The following is an 18925-nucleotide window of genomic DNA, read 5'->3' as shown; positions in this document are numbered from 1 at the left end:
AATGTATGTCTCTAATAATAGAGTTTGTAATGATGTGGCTGGTTATATAAGCTGGGGACATTCACTAACAGAGAAAATATATTTTTCGTACAGAACGCCAAACAAATCATGATACAAATAACCAGAAACTGTCATTCAAATTCTCACTGCTCGTACATACAGGGATTGCCAACTATTTAATAGACTTTCTTGTGTTCAACAAATAGAAAGATTCCAACTATTTAGACCATTTGTCTGAGGGTCTTTATTCTAGGAGAAATATTGTGCTTGCATTCAGCAAAGAAAGGCAGGATTTTGACAGCTAATTACTCCTGCTTATAAACCAAGGTGGATCAATATGATGAGTCCTGAGGCTGGTAAAAGATGGATGAATACATTTAGATTTGCTCTCTGCCCATTCTTATATATTTAATTCTTAAGTTCATTATTTCCAATGTTTACAGAAATTTAGCAGTTTTTTTGGAACAGTGTTTCCCAACTAAGCTAATTCCCAGGTGTATGGACTTCAACTCCTGGAATTCCAAGGCCACTGAGGTGAATTCTGGAAGTTGAATCCACACCTCTGGAAATTGCCAATGTTGGGAAACACTATTTTAGAACAGCAATAGCAAATAGCACTTAGACTTACGTATATACTGCCTCACAGTGCTTTACAGCCCACTCTAAGAGGTTTACAAAGTCAGCATATTGCCTCCAACAATCTGGGTCCTCATCTTACCGACCTAGGAAGGATGGAAGGCTGAGTCAACCTTGAGCCAGTCAGGATAGAATTCCTGACAGTGGAATGCAGAATTAGCCTGTCTTCAAGGTACAAAATACACCCTCTTGCATGTAATTCACTGCAACATGCTCTAATACTTACAGTTTTGTAATAATAATAATAATAATAATAATAATAATAATAATAATAATAATAATAATAATAATAATAATAATAATAATAATAATAATAATAATTTTATTTGTATACCGCCCTTCTCCCGAAGGACTCAGGGCGGTGAACAGGGCAAACATATAAAAATACAAGAATACAAAAATTAAAAAGAATTAAACAAGATGCCCAAGCTTAAAACAGTAGATTAAAATACATTAAAACGACAATAAAACCCAAACCCATCACCCATCAGGCCAAGCCGGCTTGTTCGAACAAGTAAGTCTTCAGATCGCGTCGGAAGGAGCGAAGGTCGGGCGCCAACTTTTAAAACACATTTATATTTTTATGTAATTTTTGGATTGAGAACTGCATAACAAAAGTAGAAGCAGCAGCAAAGAAGTGGAAACATAACAGTGTTGCATTCAAACAGTGCAAATTAGATAGCTTCATGAAAAAATAGTTTTCCTCCAAAACTCTTTCATGTATTGAGCTTTCCTTACTAATTACTACCTACTATTACTAAGTCTGAAACTCAAATACTTTGGTCACCTAATGAGAAGGAAGGACTCACTGGAGAAGAGCCTAATGCTGGGAAAGATTGAGGGCAAGAGAAGAAAGGGACGACGGAGAATGAGGTGGCTGGATGGAGTCACTGAAGCAGTAGGCCTGAGCTTAAATGGACTCCAGAAGATGGTAGAGAGGAACGTTGTCCATGGGGTCGCGATGGGTCGGACACGACTTTGTAGCTAAAAATTACTAAGTCTTCTGACTATTATGGACGCTTTGATTCCATAAGTGCCATGTTGGCCTAATCCCCTTCCCCCTAGCTGGATTTCATCTATAGTCTCACTGCTGGATGGAAATATTGCTGGAAATACATTATACTCCATCTTTAGCATCTGCATTTTTTTCCTATTTCAATTCAACCTTTTTCATGTAACAGTTTTACTGAAAAGCTTTCAGCCGCTTGAGTCTGGTATATTCCCTAGGATGGCCCCCATCATTTTCATTCTATTGCAGACCCTTCAATCAGCCAAATAAATATAATGTTATTAAACAAATTTTGCCCCATTTCCCCAGAGTCTCAATGAAATTGGGGACTGGAATCTCTTTTGAGGATACAGGTAGTCCCTGACTGACGACCTCAATTGAGCCCAACATTTCTGTTGCTAAGCGAGACAGTTGTTAAGTGAGTTTTGCCCCACTGTAAGACTTTTTTGCTTCACTTGTTAAGTGAATCGCTGCAGTTGTTAAGTTAGCAACATGGTTGTTAAGTGAACCTGGCTTCCTCATTGACTTTGCTTGACAGACGGTCGCAAAAGGGGATCCCATGACCTTGGGACACTGCAATTGTCATAAATACATGCCAGTTGTCAAAAGTCTGCCTTTTGATCACGTCACCATGGGGATGCTGCAAAGGTCATGTGAAAAAGGGTCATAAGTCGTTTTTTCCAGTGCTCCTGTAACTTTGAACGGTCACTAAATGAACAGTTGTAAGTCGAGGAGTTACCTGTATCTACAGAGACCTCCTAGCCACACTGGTGTTTGAGACCAGGGTTAAGTGTTTAACTCTAGCAGATGAATCTGAGAATAAACACATCGAGGTTCTCCATCGTTTGCCGATTATAGCACTGAGTGAGAATTTGCACGTGTGTAACTGCCACCAGAGATAGAACCTCTTATAGGGGAGAGGCCACCCTTTTCTGAGGCACTTGATTCACAGCTTCATTGGAAGACCCCCAACTATCAGGTGAAAAACGGAACAAACAGGCTATGAAACATCTCAAAGCATTTTTGTTCTTCAGGCCTGCACCATTTACAGCAACACGGCCTCCAAGTACATTTCGAAATTCAATTCTAAGAGCTATTTTTGATCTGTAAAACTTTACACATCCTGGGGCAAAATGCCTAGAGGACAGCTTATAAGATTACCGTATTTTTCAGACCATAAGACGCACCTGACCATAAGATGCACCCAGTTTTTAGAGCAGGAAAACAAGAAAAAAAATATTCTGAACCAAATAGTACCAGTATACTAGGAAGGAAGGAGGGGAGAGAGAGAGAGAAGGAAGGAAGGAAGGAAGGAGGGTGGGTGGGAGGAAGGAAGAAAGAGATAGATAGATAGATAGAAAGAAAGAAAGAAAGAAAGAAAGGAAGGAAGGAAGGAAGGAAGGAAGGAAGGAAGGAAGGAAGGAAGGTAGGTAGGTAGGTACCGGTAGTTTCTTTTCCCTGAATAGGTTTTCTAAGAGCAATTTCAAACAATTAGCAGTATTATCTTGCAAATGGGAAATCACTTCCAATAAACTTCGCAGAGAAACCTGCAGGGACAACTCCTCACGGCTTTGCTGGGGCAAGTCGCCTATGAGGTTTAGTTTAGCAAAAACTATAGCAGCGAGGTAAAAGAAAGAAAATGTCCGTGCGCAGGGAGGGGGAGGCAGTCAGAAGGCATGGCAGACACGTCCGTATTTCCTCCCCTGCTGACCAATCACAGGGGGGGGGGCGGAGAATTCCACGTCTTCATTCAATCACGTCTCTCCAATGGAGCTGATGGACTGCATTGACTGAACGGGAGACAAGTGTTTTCGCTTACCTTTGGACCATAAGACGCACCTCGTTTTTCCACCCACTTTTGGGAGGGGGAAAGTGCGTCTTATGGTCTGAAAAATACGGTACATTGGAAGAGTCTCAGTTTTATGATTCAATATTAGCTGAGGCTAACTTGGCACGTAGATGGCTCACATTTTCTAACTTGGTATGTAGATAGGAGTCATTTATCGTCTGGAACATCTATACAAGTAGTGTCAACATCCAGCTTGAGATTCCAAATGAAACTCCAGGTTCGTTCCATTTCCGAAAATCTTACTGTATTGAATACACGGCATGGTTTTGTTGAGGCAAAACTAACTCTGGGGTTCCCAGACATCAGTTCATAAAAATTAAACAATAATTTTTCCAGCCAAACTCCCAATCTCTCACCTACTACATGTAAACGATTTTAACTTTGTTGTGGGAACCGTCTGCCTCCTCTCCACATCTGCTGAGGTGTCCTTGGAAAGGTTTTGGGCTCTCATGGTCCTCAGCAGAATTATAGAGGTTTTGTTTCTCCATCTAACCCATTCTAAAGCAACACCTCCTCCCTTTACTCTAATGGCAAGTTGAAACGAAGAGGCATGTAGCTGCCAAAGTTTCATTCTTGACAAGTAGTCTTCAACTTACAACCACAATCTGGAAGAGAATTTCCATTGCTAAGCAAGGCGGTAGTTATGCGAGTTGTGCCTGATTTTTTTATGACCTTTTTTGCCACAGTTATTAAGCAAATCACTGCAGCTGTTAAGTGAAACCAGCTTTCCCTCTTTGCTTGTTAGAAGCTGGCTGGGAAGGTTGTAAATGGTGACCTCACATGACCCAGGGATGTTGCAATTGTGGTAAATGCATGCTGGTTGCCAAGCACCTAATTTTGATCACATGATTGGGGGGTTGCTGCAGTGGTCCAAGGTGTGAGGACCAGTCTTAAGTCACTTTTTTAAAAAGCTATTGTAACTCTGAACAGCTGATAAATGAAGGTTTGTAGGTCAAGGACTACTTGTCTTGTCGAATATGTTTCCTCAAGTGAAGCATGTTGAACTTTCGATTTCCTTTTATGGTTCCAACAGGAAAGTAAATGTTCTAATGCAGGGGTCTTCAAACTTGGCCAGTTTAAGACTTGTGGACCTCAACTCCCAGATTTCCCCAGCCAGCATGGGTTCTGGTGGGCTGTTCAAGGCCTGGGAGGCCTCCTCCAGGCCTCCCAAGCCTAGAACGGACTTCCAGAAGTGGCATCCACACACTTCTGGTGGGCCATTCTAGGCCTGGGAGGACTCCTCCAGGCCTCCAATGCCTTCTCCAGGCCTCCCAGGCCTAGAACAGACTTCCAGAAATGGTATCCATGCATTTCTGGTGGGCTGTTCTAGGCCTGGGAGGCCTCCTCCAGGCCTCCCAGGCCTAGATGGGACATCTGGAAGCCAGCCAGTTCTCTGAATTCAGGTAAATTTACCTACCGGTTCTCCCGAACTGGTGAGAACCAGCTGAATCCCACCACTGTATAAATCCTTCCATTCCCCACCATTCAGTCAGAACTAAAGAAGCTTCTTGGAGAAGAAGTGGAACATTTTCAAAGAAAAAACAAAGTCCAGTTACCTTTTGAAAAGCACCCTTGAGATAAGGATTCTAATGTGTCTACAAACAGTTGAAATTTCCATTGTGGGCAGAAGATGACTCACCAACCTCAGATCACTGCGCCTGGGGAAAAGTTTCTTTTTTCCACTGAAATAGACATCAAATTCATCCACCTTCAAACGATGGGCATAATCAATATAGGCAGAGACCTCCTGGCCACGGGCATTTCGATCGCGAATGAAGATTATGGACTAGAGAAAAAGGGAAAAGCATTACTGCACTCAAGTGTCCATAAAACATAGTTTGCACCATTTGCGTAGTTTCTTTGCAAGATCAGGATTTCATTCATTCTGCCCATCCATCACTTAGACTCATCCATCTTTCAGGTATGCTCTCTGTAGCCAGATCCAATTTGTATGTGCTGCAAAGTTATTTTAATGGGATTTTCCCTGAAGGAACAGCAAGCAGCATTTGCAGACTTCCTCTGGGAAAATATCGCCATGTTTCGGTGTGTAAACTACAGCAATGTTCCTCAACTTTTAAGCTCTGTGGAAGTCAACTCTCAGAATTCCCTAGCCAGCGTGCTAGCATCAAAATTCTTCCTCGACTTCTTGAAAGTGCTCCCAAGTACCAATTCCCTTTTAAAGGGGATCTTAGTCGTATTGTAGATTAGTGGTGATCCATTGTGCTATCATCATCCCTGAAACAGCAGAAATCCTGGAGCAGGTTGAAGCAAAAGTTCTCTCCAAAGAGAAGGCTGAGGCTGGCTGAGGAATTCTGGGAGTTGAAGTCCACAAGTCTTTTAAAGTTGCCAAGTTTGAAGACCCCTGAGCCAGATTCAGGAACAAATGAACCCAAATTAGCCAGTGTTGTGAGTTCACTTCAGATGGGTTTGAAGTAGGTTCTGAACTAAGGGAGACCCTCCTGTGTAGAGGTGTGTTTCTATTTCATGTATATATGACCTTCCTTTGTTATGATAGTGAATGTAGTAGCTGGAACATACAGTTGTAGTTGATTAGTTAGAGAGTGCTAACTCATGCATGAGGCAATCTACGCTATGATTGGTTGCCGTAAGTATAAAGGGGAGTTTCCCTTTTTTCCTTGCCTTTTTGTTCTGTGTGTTCTGTATAGTGTTTAATTTACCTCATGATGTTTCTGTGTTCCTGACTATCTTGTGTTATTTCTTTCTGGATGATAAAAAGGACTGTAAGTTTGTGTTAGTGTCTCCGACTTCATCTGGACAGCTGCTGCGCAATTACATGACATTCCTCATTACAGCTGATGGTTGAAAGAAAGGAAGGGCTTATATATATACAGTATATTACCATCAGTGTATGAATTTAGGCATTTTATAGAATGCCTAGAAAATCTAGAGGATGCTAAAAATGGGACATCAAAATATGAAACACTTAATGTGTCACACATTTCCTAGGCATTTTATGCAATGCCAAAAGGCAAATTGGCAAAGTATAAAATACTCCTGCTAAAATGCCATTCTAGCCTTCCTTGTTGCAACAAGTAGATCAATACTGTTTTTTTTCTCCAGTTTTTTTCCCCAGTAAGAAAGTCCTGTGTTACCAACTGAAGAGGTTTTAATTAAGAAAATCTTAGAACGTGCAGAAATGGGTAGACTCATGTTAGAGATTAAAGAGAAAGAATATTCAGTTTATTATAGAACATGGGATAATTTTTACCAATGGTTAGGAAAACGAACTAGTGAGAAATGAATATGATATGTTATTTTGAATATATATTAGTAAGAAGAATGGCATCTATTGATTAACTGATACTGTTTTTGATTATTGTTTATTACATTCTCTACAGTTATCTATCACTATATTAACTATTGTTAATTGAACATATGTACCCGGACAATAGCCTGTTTGCTAAAGAATGAAAGTGTTATTGGGGGATAACCCCAATGTTGATCCCAACCCTGTCCTAATCCCAACCCCAATCCTGATCCTAACCCCACCCTAAACCCTAATCCCTAACCCGATCCTATTTTATCCCTAACCCTATAAAATTCAATAAAATCCTTTATTAAAAAAGTCCTGTACTTATTTTGCATTTCTTTTTTGATTTTCATATATGTCTTTTAAATAACCCCAATCCTAACCCTTTAAATGACCCTCTTTTCATACTTTGCCTAAATTGTTCCTGTCATTCTGCATAATGCCTAAGTAATATACAATGCCTAGGGAAAACATATAGCATATTAAAGTAACACAGACATTTCATACTTTGCCTAAAAATGTCACACATTATAAAGATTTCTGAGGTATTCTATACAATGGCAGCTTTTCACCCATTGCTGGTAACATATACATTAAATGGAATTTATGGTAGTGGTAATGGCTGTTGGTTCTGAAAAGAAGCAAAGATTGTGTGTTTTGAGAAAGCCAAAAGCTGTTTTCAGGCTCCTACTTTAAAATAGACTTTAGATTGTCACTGACATATAAAGATCAGGAAGAGGCAAAATTGAAAAGTATATTGAATATGAATATGAGCAAGGAGGAACCCATGGTGAAATCATAAAAAGAAGAGTTACACAGAGTTACTTTTCTATTTATCAGGATTTTTTTTAAAAAAGGTTCCTATAAAAAAAAGTAGTCAATCAATCAATCAGATTTTGAACTCAGCAATGTCTTTTCTTCTTCAACTACAGTGTGAATCTTCTCAAAAGAAAAAAATATCTGAGCTGCAATAAAAACATTTTTTTGCTAAGGACAGAAAAATATTTTCTCTTCATGGCCAGAACTGAAATACAGAGCGTATTGTAGCTATGAAGATTTAAAAGACAAATATCATGCAATAAACCTATGAAACATTAATTTGTGGTATCTTTTTCTTTTTTTTAAAAAAAGAAGAAACTAACAATAACCACCTTAAATTACATGGGATGTTCCTGTGTTTAAAAAGTTGGCAAAGTAGGTGCTGTCTTATCTTCAGTGAACAACATAAAGAACATCTTTCAACTCTCCTATAACATTAATTTCACACAGACCTACCATGTGGAAAACGACAAATTTATACAGCTCTACAAGGAAGCAGTCAGGATGTCTCCCTATGTGTGTTTTTTTTAAACAGCTTCAAATACCTAATCAAAAATATCTGGAAGACACCCCCTCCACCCCACCCTTCCCCACAAAAAAAGTCCTGTGATAAAGGAACAAAGTTTCACATTTTTTGCTTTTGATCATTTAGAAGTACTTAAAAAGCTTTCATTCACAAAATGTACAAGTCTGTTCGGTAGATATTCTTAAGATGTTCTATACTTTTTTTTTTCAATTTCACCCCACCTTTCTCCCTCAGAGAAAGTAGATTTCGGGGGAGGTGATTAAACATTTTCTCCCTTGACATGATCAACAGTAGATAACTTTGTTCATACTAATAATTAATGTGAGTTTCACAGGATGATCACAAAGGCGTGTCTACTACAAGGACAAGTTAAGGTGGTAGGAGACTGCAGGTATCCTCAACCTGGCTCCATCCAGATGTTTCAGGAATTGAGTTCCAAGAATTTCTAACCAGCATGACAGAAAGGTTACCACCAACCTTCAGGTTGGCCTTTTCATATAACACTGGGACTGAACGCGGCTTATCCTAAATGTTGTGTAGCCGGTTCTTTACAGGCAATAAGCGAGATGGAAGGTTGCAAACAAGAACATGCTTTATTTAGGCAAACAGGAATAGAACTGAAGCAGAGGCTGCTATACAGCTGACCACTAGGCGGCGGCCAATAGGTTTAAAGGAACCCATTCCCATCCCAAAACAACCAATGATCTTCTTGGAGACAAGAAGTCTGGCTTAGTCAGTACTATTGAGCAACCTTAAGCACCATTCAAACAGACACGTGAATCAGTTCAACTAAAAATCCCAATACATTACACTAAAAACTAGTCAAAAATGAAAGAAACAGCAGCATGTGGTAACTGCTACAAGCAGCCATGAACATACAGAAGGGTTCACCATAAAAATACAGAAAAGTTTGCCATTAAAAGGCAGCACACTGGCTCAGCAGTTAAGACAGTGGGCTTGTCAGCTGGAAAGCCAGCAGCCCAGGTTCAAGACCCAAGCGCCCATGTGATGTGGCGAGCTGCCATCCTCGCTTCAGCTCCCGCCAACCTAGCAGTTCAAAAGCATTCAAATGTGAGTAACAGCTCTCCCTGACGTCATGCTGGCTACATGACCACGGAAATGTCTTCAGACAGAGCTGGCTCAATGGCTTTGAAATGGAGATAAGCACAGCCCTCAATAGTTAGCAACTACTAGTGGTGTAAAATCTGCAGGGTCTCTCTCTGTCTGTCCATCCGTCTGTCTGTCTGTCTCTCTCACTCTCTCTCTCTCTCCCCCATTAAAGATGCCAATACTAGAACTACAAGTATAGACAAAAATATCAAAGCAGCAACTAACAACTAAATAGTACAAAGATGAAATAGTCATTCAAATAAGAGATAGTGCTCAGTACAGACAGGTGGAGGAGAAATAAGTGTCCTTAGAAGAAAATATTAGAAAAATAAAATTGGTCTGTAGATGGTGAGATGAGTATATTTCTAGTCCTTGTCTATTTGGCATATATTTTAAATTATTTACTTCTGTATCATTTGGTGATTACTTTTAAATCACAGAAATATTAACTGAATTATGCCTTTCCTACCCACAAATAGGTCTTTACATATTTTATTACCTATTTATAAAATAGAGTTTTGCATGGGCATTAACCCAATTGACACATTTTACATGGACAATTCTATTTCAATCAAATGAAAAGACCTTTCAGTGAAGGGTTTTTGTTCAGCTCTGAAAGGATTTTATTTTATTTCCTCATTCCCTCAAAGTTAAAGTGTAGAAATCCATGTTCCTTTGTCTATATTTTTATCGAATGACATCATGTTAATAGTGACTTATAAACAGATGTCCATTTCAGTTGTCTGATGTGTTGCAGACTTTCATACAAAAGCAGATAAAGGGAGATACTCTGAAAATGAAATCCAGTATAGATAGTCCTCATTTAGTGGCTATTTGAAGTTACAAAGGTGCTAAAAAGTAACTTTATCACTCATCCTCACTTTTATGACCTTCACAGGTCTGTAAAGTAAAATAAAGCTCTCTTGCCACAGCTGTTATGTGAATCTGTATAGTCCAGGGGTATCAAATTCGCAACGTCACGTGACGAGTTGCGATGTATCGTGACTTTTTTGCCCTTGCCAGCAATGGGGTGGGCGCGGTTTTGCTATGACGCCTTCGGCCTGTGGGCCAGCAGTTTGACATCTCTGTATAGTCAGATTTTCTCACTGACAAAATCTGGTTTCCCCATTGGCTTTGCTTGTCAGAACATCTCAAAAGATGATCACGTAACCCTGAGACACAGCAACCATCATAAAAGCGTCCAGATTTTGATCACGTGACCACAGGATACTGCAAAGGTCGTTAAGTGTGACAAACGATATATGGTGGGCAATAATCTGAGGAGCAACCCACAGTCCAATCCAACATCCAGGACAAAAGTAAAATGGGCTGATTCTTTTTAGAAGATTAATTCAGAGAGTTTTCATTACATTCTCAGAGATTATATTTTTAATTTAATTTATTCTTATTCCCCACCCAATAGTTCATGCTACCTTGCAAGCAAATGTCCAAACATCTCAGAACTGATCCACTACATACTTAAGAAACAGATGTCCGAAGTCTCACTCTCTGAGCAAACTCAGTCATATGGATTCTTGGACTGGATCCATATTTTGCAGGTATGATTAGTCTCTGCTCCAGTTCCTTAAGCAATTATGTCTGGACAAAAGTAACACAATGAACTTTCTCAAAAGCCGTTTTTCTCTCTGCCCTGAAAAATCCCCTTCAGAAATGCATGCAGTTGGCCAAGCGTAATTTCTCCAACAATGGAACGAAAATTAAAGTGCCATTGAAAGAAAACAGATTCCCCCAGAATTGCTAGAGAAAAGAACAGTTTGGTTTTTCAGAAAGCAGTGACGCACCCTTCGCTATTGTGCAGCTTGGAAATATATAAAAACATGGAAGCGACAAGTGAGACACGTTTTTAACAATCGGCAGCTTAAAAGTAAGTTAAATTAGAACAATTCACAGTTACTGTAGAATGCACAGAATTTGGAACGAACAGTCAGCTCACTGATCACATCCATCTCAGCAAGCCATCTTCAAGAGATTCAGTACAGGTGGTCCTAGCGACTTAGGATCACAATTGAGCCCAAAATTTCTGTTGCTATGCGAGACATTTGTTAAGTGAGTTTTGCCCCATTTTACGACCTTTCTTGCCCCATTGTTACGTGTATCGTTGTAGTTGTTAAATTAATAACACGGATGTTAAGTGAATCTTTGCTTTTGTGTCAGAAAGTCACAAAAGGTGATCAGGTGACTTCGGGACACTGCAACTGTCATAAATATGAACCAGTTGCCAAGCATCCGAATTTTGATCATGTGACCATGGGGATGATACAATGGCCGTAAATGTGGAAAATGGTCATGTCACTTTTTCAGTGCCGTTGTAACTTTAAACAGTCTCTAGATGGATTGTTATAAGTTCCTAGCTGTATACGCTAGGACTTTTTCTTAATTTTTGTTTTTTACTGCTCCTAAGAGTTTGCTGGAATTGGGTATGTCTAGTTTAATGAAGAGAAGGACTAGGGGTGACAGGATAGCAGTGTTTTTATATCTCAGGGGCTGCCACAAAGAAGAAGGAGTCAAGCTATTGTCCAAAGCGCCCAAAGGCAGAACAAGAAGCAATGGATGGAAACTAATCAAGGAGAGAAGCAACCTAGAACTAAGGAGAAACTTCCTGACAGTTAGAACAATTAACCCGTGGAACAACCTGCCTCCAGAAGCTGTGAATGCTCCAACACTGGACAGAGACTGGACAGAGAGACTGGAGAGCCATTTGCCTGAAATGGTATAGGCCAGGGTTGGACTAGAAGACCTCCAAAGTCCCTTCCAACTTTCTTCTTCTTCTTCTTCTTCTTCTTCTTCTTCTTCTTCTTCTTCTTCTTCTTCTTCTTCTTCTTCTTCTTCTTCTTCTTCTCCTCCTCCTCCTCCTCCTCCTCCTCCTCCTCCTCTTCCTCCTCCTCCTCCTCCTCCTTTACATTTTTTATACCATGAAACCTACCTAGCTGACAAAAGGCACTTCCAATTTAAAACCCATGGAAAGTTACTCTTGGCCATACCAACCATTTTTGGTTATCAGAAAGCTCTAAGGTCAGGCGGCCAACCAGGGTTCCTTGGTGCTCTCTGAGCTGGGTTGTTTTCTTGCGGATGTTTCATTACCCAAACTAGGTAACCTGATCAGTGCTAGGAGAGAGTGGGCTTCATGGACAAGAAGAGGGAGGGGAGGAGGAGGAAGAGGAGAAGTGGGAGGAGGAAGGACTGTATGGTCCTTGGTGCTCTCTGAGCTTGGTTGTTTTCTTGCGGATGTTTCACTGATGTTTCAGCACTGAAGAGGTTACCTAGTTTGGGTAATGAAATGTCCACAAGTACTACACAGATAGTCCTCGACTTACAACAGTTCATTTAGTGACTGTTGGAAGTTACAACGGCACTGAAAAAAGTGGCTTCTGACCGTTTTTCACACTTATGACCGTTGCAGCATCCCTATGGTCACGTGATTGACATTCGGATGCTTGACAACTGGTTCATATTTATGACGGTCGCAGTGTCCCGGGGCCATGGGATTCCTTTTTGTGACCTTCTGACCAGCAAAGTCAAGGGGGAAGCCAGATTCACTTAACAACTCTGCTACTAATTTAACAACTGAAGTGATTCACTTAACGAATGTGGCATGAAAACTCACAAAATGGGGCAAAACTTTGTAAAAATGGGGCAAAACTCACCTAACAAATTTCTCCCTCGGCAACATAAATGTTGGGCTCAATTGTGGCCGTAAGTCGAGGACTCCTTGTCCACAACCAAGCTCAGAGACTACCCACGACCCCTCATTTCAACCCTGAGCGACAAATGTTCTCCTTCATTGGATCCAGCCTTTTGCTGCTGGCTAGCCTTAACTTTTTCCTTGACTGATGCCTAAATGTATCCCACCATCTTTTATTTGAGCGCTGCTCTCTTTTAGCTCCTCTGCCAGCTCACGTGCAGTACAACAGCAGGAAAGCAGATGTGCCAGGACGCAGGACTGTTGCGCTGTCCTTTAATGAGACCGCAGGCTGCCGGTCCCAGCTGTGGAAAGAATAAGCAAGCTGATGGTAGCTACCATGAAAGTCACAACCCAGTGTCTGAAGGATGTCAGGGTCTGGATGGGGAAAACATGTTCAGACTCAACCCAACCATGACAGGACGGCTGTGGATTCAGAGGCCACCCGATTCCAGAAATGTTAAGTTGCAGCTGGCGGCCTTACCTGGAACAGGATGCAGAGAAGAACACCTCTCACGCCCCCGTCAAATCTGGATTAGATTTCAAGTAGTCCTCGCCTTACAACCACAACTGAGCCCCAAATTTCTGTTGCTCGGCGAGACACGTGTTAGGTGAGTGTTGACCCATGTTACGGCCTTTCTTTGCCACCGTTGTTAAGGGAATCACTGCAGTTGCTAATGACAATGTGGTTAAGGGACTCTGGTTTCCTTACTGACTTTGCTTGTCAGAAGGTCGCAGCAGGTGATCGCAAGGGACCCCAGGATATGCAACCGTCATAAGTATGAAGCAGTTGCCAAGCGTCCCGATTTTGATCACATGACCATGGGGATGCTGCAATGGTTGTAGGTGTGACACCCACTTCATAAACGCATGACACAACATAGGAAAACAAACTCATCAGGACAAGATCCAGCAGTCCTTTTGCATTTAAAAGAGAAAGGCCGCTCTTTTGAAGACAGCAATGTCCACATTTTGGACAGAGAAGACCGCTGGTTTGAAAGAGGGGGTCAAAGAGGCCATCTATGTCAAAACTGAACAGCCCTCTCAACAGAGGGGGAGGGATACGGCATCATCTATCTCCAGTCTACAACACAGTCCTTTCAACAATTCCAAGAAGGCACCACACCCATTTGCACTACTCGGGTGACCCTGAGGACAAAGATAAACCTCCGGGTGGCCTCAACAACTCTCTAAAAGGATGCAAATGACCAGCTGTCTGCAAGGAGTATAAATCCTTCCATTCCCCACCATCCAGTCAAGAGCTGAAGAAGCAAAATGTCTTCAAAGAAAAAAAAACAAGAAAGTCCAGTTGCCTCACGCAAAAGCACCATTGGGATAACTATGACCTGGATGACTAAGAATCTCCATAGTCAATGGGTGGGAATTAATCAAGGAGAAAACAAAGCTAGAACTAAGGAGAAATTTCCTGACAGTGAGAACAATTAATCAGTGGAACGGCTTGCCTCCAGAAGTTGTGGGTGCTCCAGCACTGGAGGTTTTAAAGAAGAGACTGGACAACCATTTGTCTGAAATGGTATAGGGTTTTCCTGCCTCAGCAGGGGGTTGGATTAGAAGCTGGAAATCCTGATCACTGCCATCACAATACACTGGATGGGGCTAGGGTGAGGAAGTTATTTGTAAAAACAATAAAGATGTGGTACAAATATATTTTTTTCTTTTTATAACCCTTTAATCCCTTGTTTCGGGGTGGAGTTGGGGCGACTGAGTGGAGCTGAGCATTGACTGGCTGGATGCCCTTCCTGACACCTACCCAGAGTTCACAGCAGATATTTTCTCTTTGTGCCCTAATAGAGAAACATCTGTCACTCTCTAGGATTGAACTCTCAACCTTTCGAGTGGGAGGCTAGTGTCCTCACCTCTAGGCCACCATGCCGCTCTGATACAAATAAATAAGTAAATAAAAAATAGATTGTATCCTTTGCGTCATTAGCTTGATATACAATGCATGCAGTGCCGTTTGTGACATTTTCATGACCTGAAAGAAGTGTGAATGCGGTTGGGAAAGAAGAACTAAAGAATCCTGGCCTCTGAGAGACCACACAATGGCCTCTGGACTGCAAAGGCTTTTGCTGAGAAATTTAATTTTCTCCCCAAGTGAAAAGTGGGAGAAGACAAAAGCGGGGAGTCCTGAAACCTCAGCCCTGTCACCTGGCACAAAAAGTCCTCGGCAGAAAACCTTTGAAGGGGTGCCAGCTTAAGGGTAAATGATGCAAACAATATTTAGGAATCAATTATTCACCTACAGAGGAAGCAATTTTTTTTTTTAAAAAAAAGTTCAATCCAAACACGGACAGTTTCACAGGTGATGCCCTAAGGGCTTGAAGCAACCATTTCCTGAGAAAGGGGAAGCTTAAAATACATTATAACTTAAAATAAATTCTTAATGATTGGCTATTTTGTTTTTTTAAAAAAAATAATGTCTGGCCTAATCTGCCACCTGTGGATCAGGTTACACCAAGCCAACACAGCAACAGGCTCCAGGAGTGAAAGGAAACTGACCTGCTGTATTTTAAAAACAGATGGTCTTAGTTCTTTTCTGGAAAAATGTCAAAAGTGTTTGGCCTGGCTTTGCAGAAGGGATGAAAGCTGGCTACAGAATGATCATCTTCTGCTGCTAGTTTAATGAAGAGAAGGGTGATGGGTGACATGATAGCAGCGTTCCAATATCTCAGGGGCTGCCCCAAAGAAGAGGGAGTCAAGCTATTCTCCAAAGCACCTGAAAGCAGGACAAGAAGCAACGGATGGAAACTAGTCAAGGAGAGAAGCAACCTGGAACTAAGGAGAAACTTCCTGACAGTTAGAACAATTAACCAGTGGAACAACCTGCCTCCAGAAGCTGTGAATGCTCCAACACTGGAGGTTTTTAAAAAGAGACTGGACAGCCATTTGCCTGAAATGGTATAAGGTTTCCTGCCTGAGCAGGGGGTTGGACTAGATGACCTCCAAGGTCCCTTCCAACATTATTTTTTATTATTATTATTATTATTATTATTATTATTATTATTATTATTATTATTATTATTATTATTATTATTATTATTATTATTATTATTATTATTATTATTATTATTATTATTATTATTATTATTATTATTATTTTGCCTGCCTGAAACTCAGGGGTGGTGATTTCAAGGAAAGAAGATTGCTTGATTTAAAGTTTGAGCATACATTCTCTGGAATATTGTAATTATATTGTCCTCAGTGCTGCAACAAACAAGTGCTGGCCCAGTGATGGATTCTACTGCAAATCAGGGCTGTTTCCAGAGGAGGCAGAGAGGACCTGGAGCTTATGGAGCGAAGGAACTGGATGAGGCTGTCGGCAGGCCCAGAGGAAGAGAGGGAGGCTTTTGGAGGAGTTGGTGGCGGCGGCAGCGTGCTCCAGGGGCGAAAAGAAGCAAGGCCTCTTTAAGGAAAAGGTGGAAGAGTCAGGATCAGAAAAAGGAAAGAAGGCGAGGTTGTCAGAATACAAGCTAACTTGAGGGCTAATCCACATGGAGCCCCATTTCCATCTGTCCTGTTTGCCATCGTTCACTCCCTAGAGACTAAAATGGACAATGTGAAATTTGAGCGGGTCACGAACAAGGAGTATATATCGGAGGTGGTGACCCTTTGAGAGCTGTATGCAACGAAATTTCATTTTGATGTATGCCGATTGGTGTACATTCAAAGTGACAATAAAGTTATCATCAACAAATGGTGACCCTGTGGATCAGTACCCCTATAAATGAAGCAGGTAAAAATATTTGCCTTGCATCCAGTATTGCAAATATACAAAACTAGGGTAGGCTTGGTCTGCAAATGCATTTTATTTCAGGTCTATACAGGTAGTCCTCGACTTACGACCACAACTGAGCCCAAAATTTCTGTTGTTAAATGAGATGTTTGTTAAATGAGCTTTGCCCCATTTTATGACCTTTCTTGCCACCGTTGTTAAATGAATGACTGCAATTGTTAAGTCAGTAACATGGTTGTTAAGTGAATCTGGCTTGCCCATTGACGCTGCTTGTCAGAATGTCACAAAAGGGGATCAGATGACCCTGGGACCCTGCAACCATCATAAATAGGAGCCAGTTGCCAAAAGTTTGAATTTTGATCATGTAACGTTGGCGAAGCTGCAGTGGTCATAAGTATGAAAAACAGTCGTAAGTCCCTTTTTCAGTGCTGTTGTAACTTTGAACAGTCACTAAGCCCTGTTGTAAATCGAAGACTGCCTGTATAGCTGTCAGATGATAGATGTGATCATTCTTTTAAGAGTGTCCCTATGTTTGAGGGATGAGGCCATCTATCTTTCAGAAGAAAATCTGGCTATAATCAAAGCTGATTAAATTAGATATCTATTTAGTGTCTGTCTGTCTGTTTCTCTCTCTATCTATCTAAGAGCAATTTATTTATTTATTATTTATTAATTTAATTTGTATACCGCCCTTCTCCCGAAGGACTCAGGGCGGTGAACAGGGCAGTACATATTAAAAAACAAGATACAAAAATTAAAAGCGATTAAACAACAATGCCCATGAATAAATTAGTACACATTAAAAAAGTTAAAACAAATTTATAAAACCCAACCCCATCCCATCAGGCCAGGCCAGCTTGTTCAAAAAGATAGGTTTTGAGATTAAGTTCAAGAGATAATTATTTTAAGTTCTGCAAATTGTACCCAAGTGCTGAACTTGTATAAGACACCAAGAGATAACAGTAAAAGATCTGGAGAAACGGATTGAGGTCTACCAAATTATGTGCGGTATGGATAAAGTGGACAAAGTGACATTATTTTTATCTTCCCAAAGTATTAGAATCAATTACTTGAATCCTTGAAGAAACAAGAAACAGGGCAGAGAGAAGGAAACATGTTTTTAAATCATGAAATGTGCAGGCTACCAGCTTGGCTGGCATAAAACATAAAACAAAAAACGGCTGGAGTAATTCACGGAAATCTTGGGGAAATACGGCTAACAGCTTTGATGGTAATGTGATTATCTCTGAAGATCATCTTTTGGGAGAATTGTGGCCTTCCTTTTGAGAATAGATTGCCGCTCTGAAGAAGCCAGGCATCGAATCTACAGCCACACTGTTCTCGATCGTGTTTTGTCTCAAAACATGTAAAAGAGTTTCAAAGCACATAAAATATACACTGAATCCTAATAAGAGATATTCCAGCAATTAATGTTCTACGAGGTTGCCCCAATTATTCGGTTTCGTTTCTTTCCTTTATTCTTGTAGAATCCCAGAATCGCTGAAGGGCCTTTGAAAGCAACTCCCCGCTTAAGGCAGAAGGCAACATTTGTTTGTTTGTTTGCAGCTTTTAGGGACGCGGTGGCTCAGTGGGTTAGGACGCTGAGCTTGTCGATCAGAAGGTCGGCAGTTTGGCGGGTCGAATCCCGAGTGCCGCGTAACAGAGTGAGCGCCTGTTACTCATCCCAGCTTCTGCCCACCTAGCAGTTCGAAAGCACGTAAAAATGCAAGTAGAAAAATAGGGACCACTACGGTGGGAAGGTAACAGCGTTCCGTGCGCCTTTGGCATCCAGTCATGCCGGCCACATGACCACGGAGACGTCCTTGGACAAGCGCTGGCTCTTCGGCTTTGAAACGGAGATGAACACCGGCCCCTAGAGTCGGAAACGACTAGCACGCATGTGCGGGGGAACCTTTACCTTTACCTTTACCTTTTGCAGCTTTTATTTATTTATTAGATTTTATCCGATCTAATATTATTAGCTTAGATCTTTATTTACATTATTATTATTATTATTATTATTATTATTATTATTATTATTATTATTATTATTATTATTATTATTATTATTATTAATTTAATTTGTATACCGCCCTTCTCCCGAAGGACTCAGGGTGGTGAACAGGGCAATACATAATAAAAACAAGATACAAAAATTAAAAAAATATTAAAAAGTAATTAAACAGCGATGCCCGTAATAAATTAGTACTGATTAAAAGTTAAGACCAATTTATAAAACCCAACCCCATCC

The 18925-nt window shown here is 40.8% G+C and overlaps 1 protein-coding gene across 1 annotated transcript in view; it reads right to left on the bottom strand.

Moving 5' to 3' along the window:
• CFAP299 (cilia and flagella associated protein 299) overlaps positions 1-18925 on the bottom strand; it is a gene marked incomplete at its 5' end in the record, with an annotated part of 309849 nt that overhangs the window by 71608 nt on the left and 219316 nt on the right. Inside the window, one exon of the mRNA XM_081332760.1 lies at positions 5138-5280. Coding sequence (XP_081188886.1) covers positions 5138-5280 — 143 coding nt within the window. The remainder of the gene's footprint in view (positions 1-5137; positions 5281-18925) is intronic.

The sequence above is a fragment of the Vipera berus genome (assembly GCF_964194415.1).
Source record: "Vipera berus genome assembly, chromosome: 7".
Taxonomy (NCBI): Eukaryota; Metazoa; Chordata; class Lepidosauria; order Squamata; family Viperidae; genus Vipera; species Vipera berus.
Note: the sequence above shows the minus strand (reverse complement) of the source record. Positions and strands in the feature narration are given on the sequence as shown.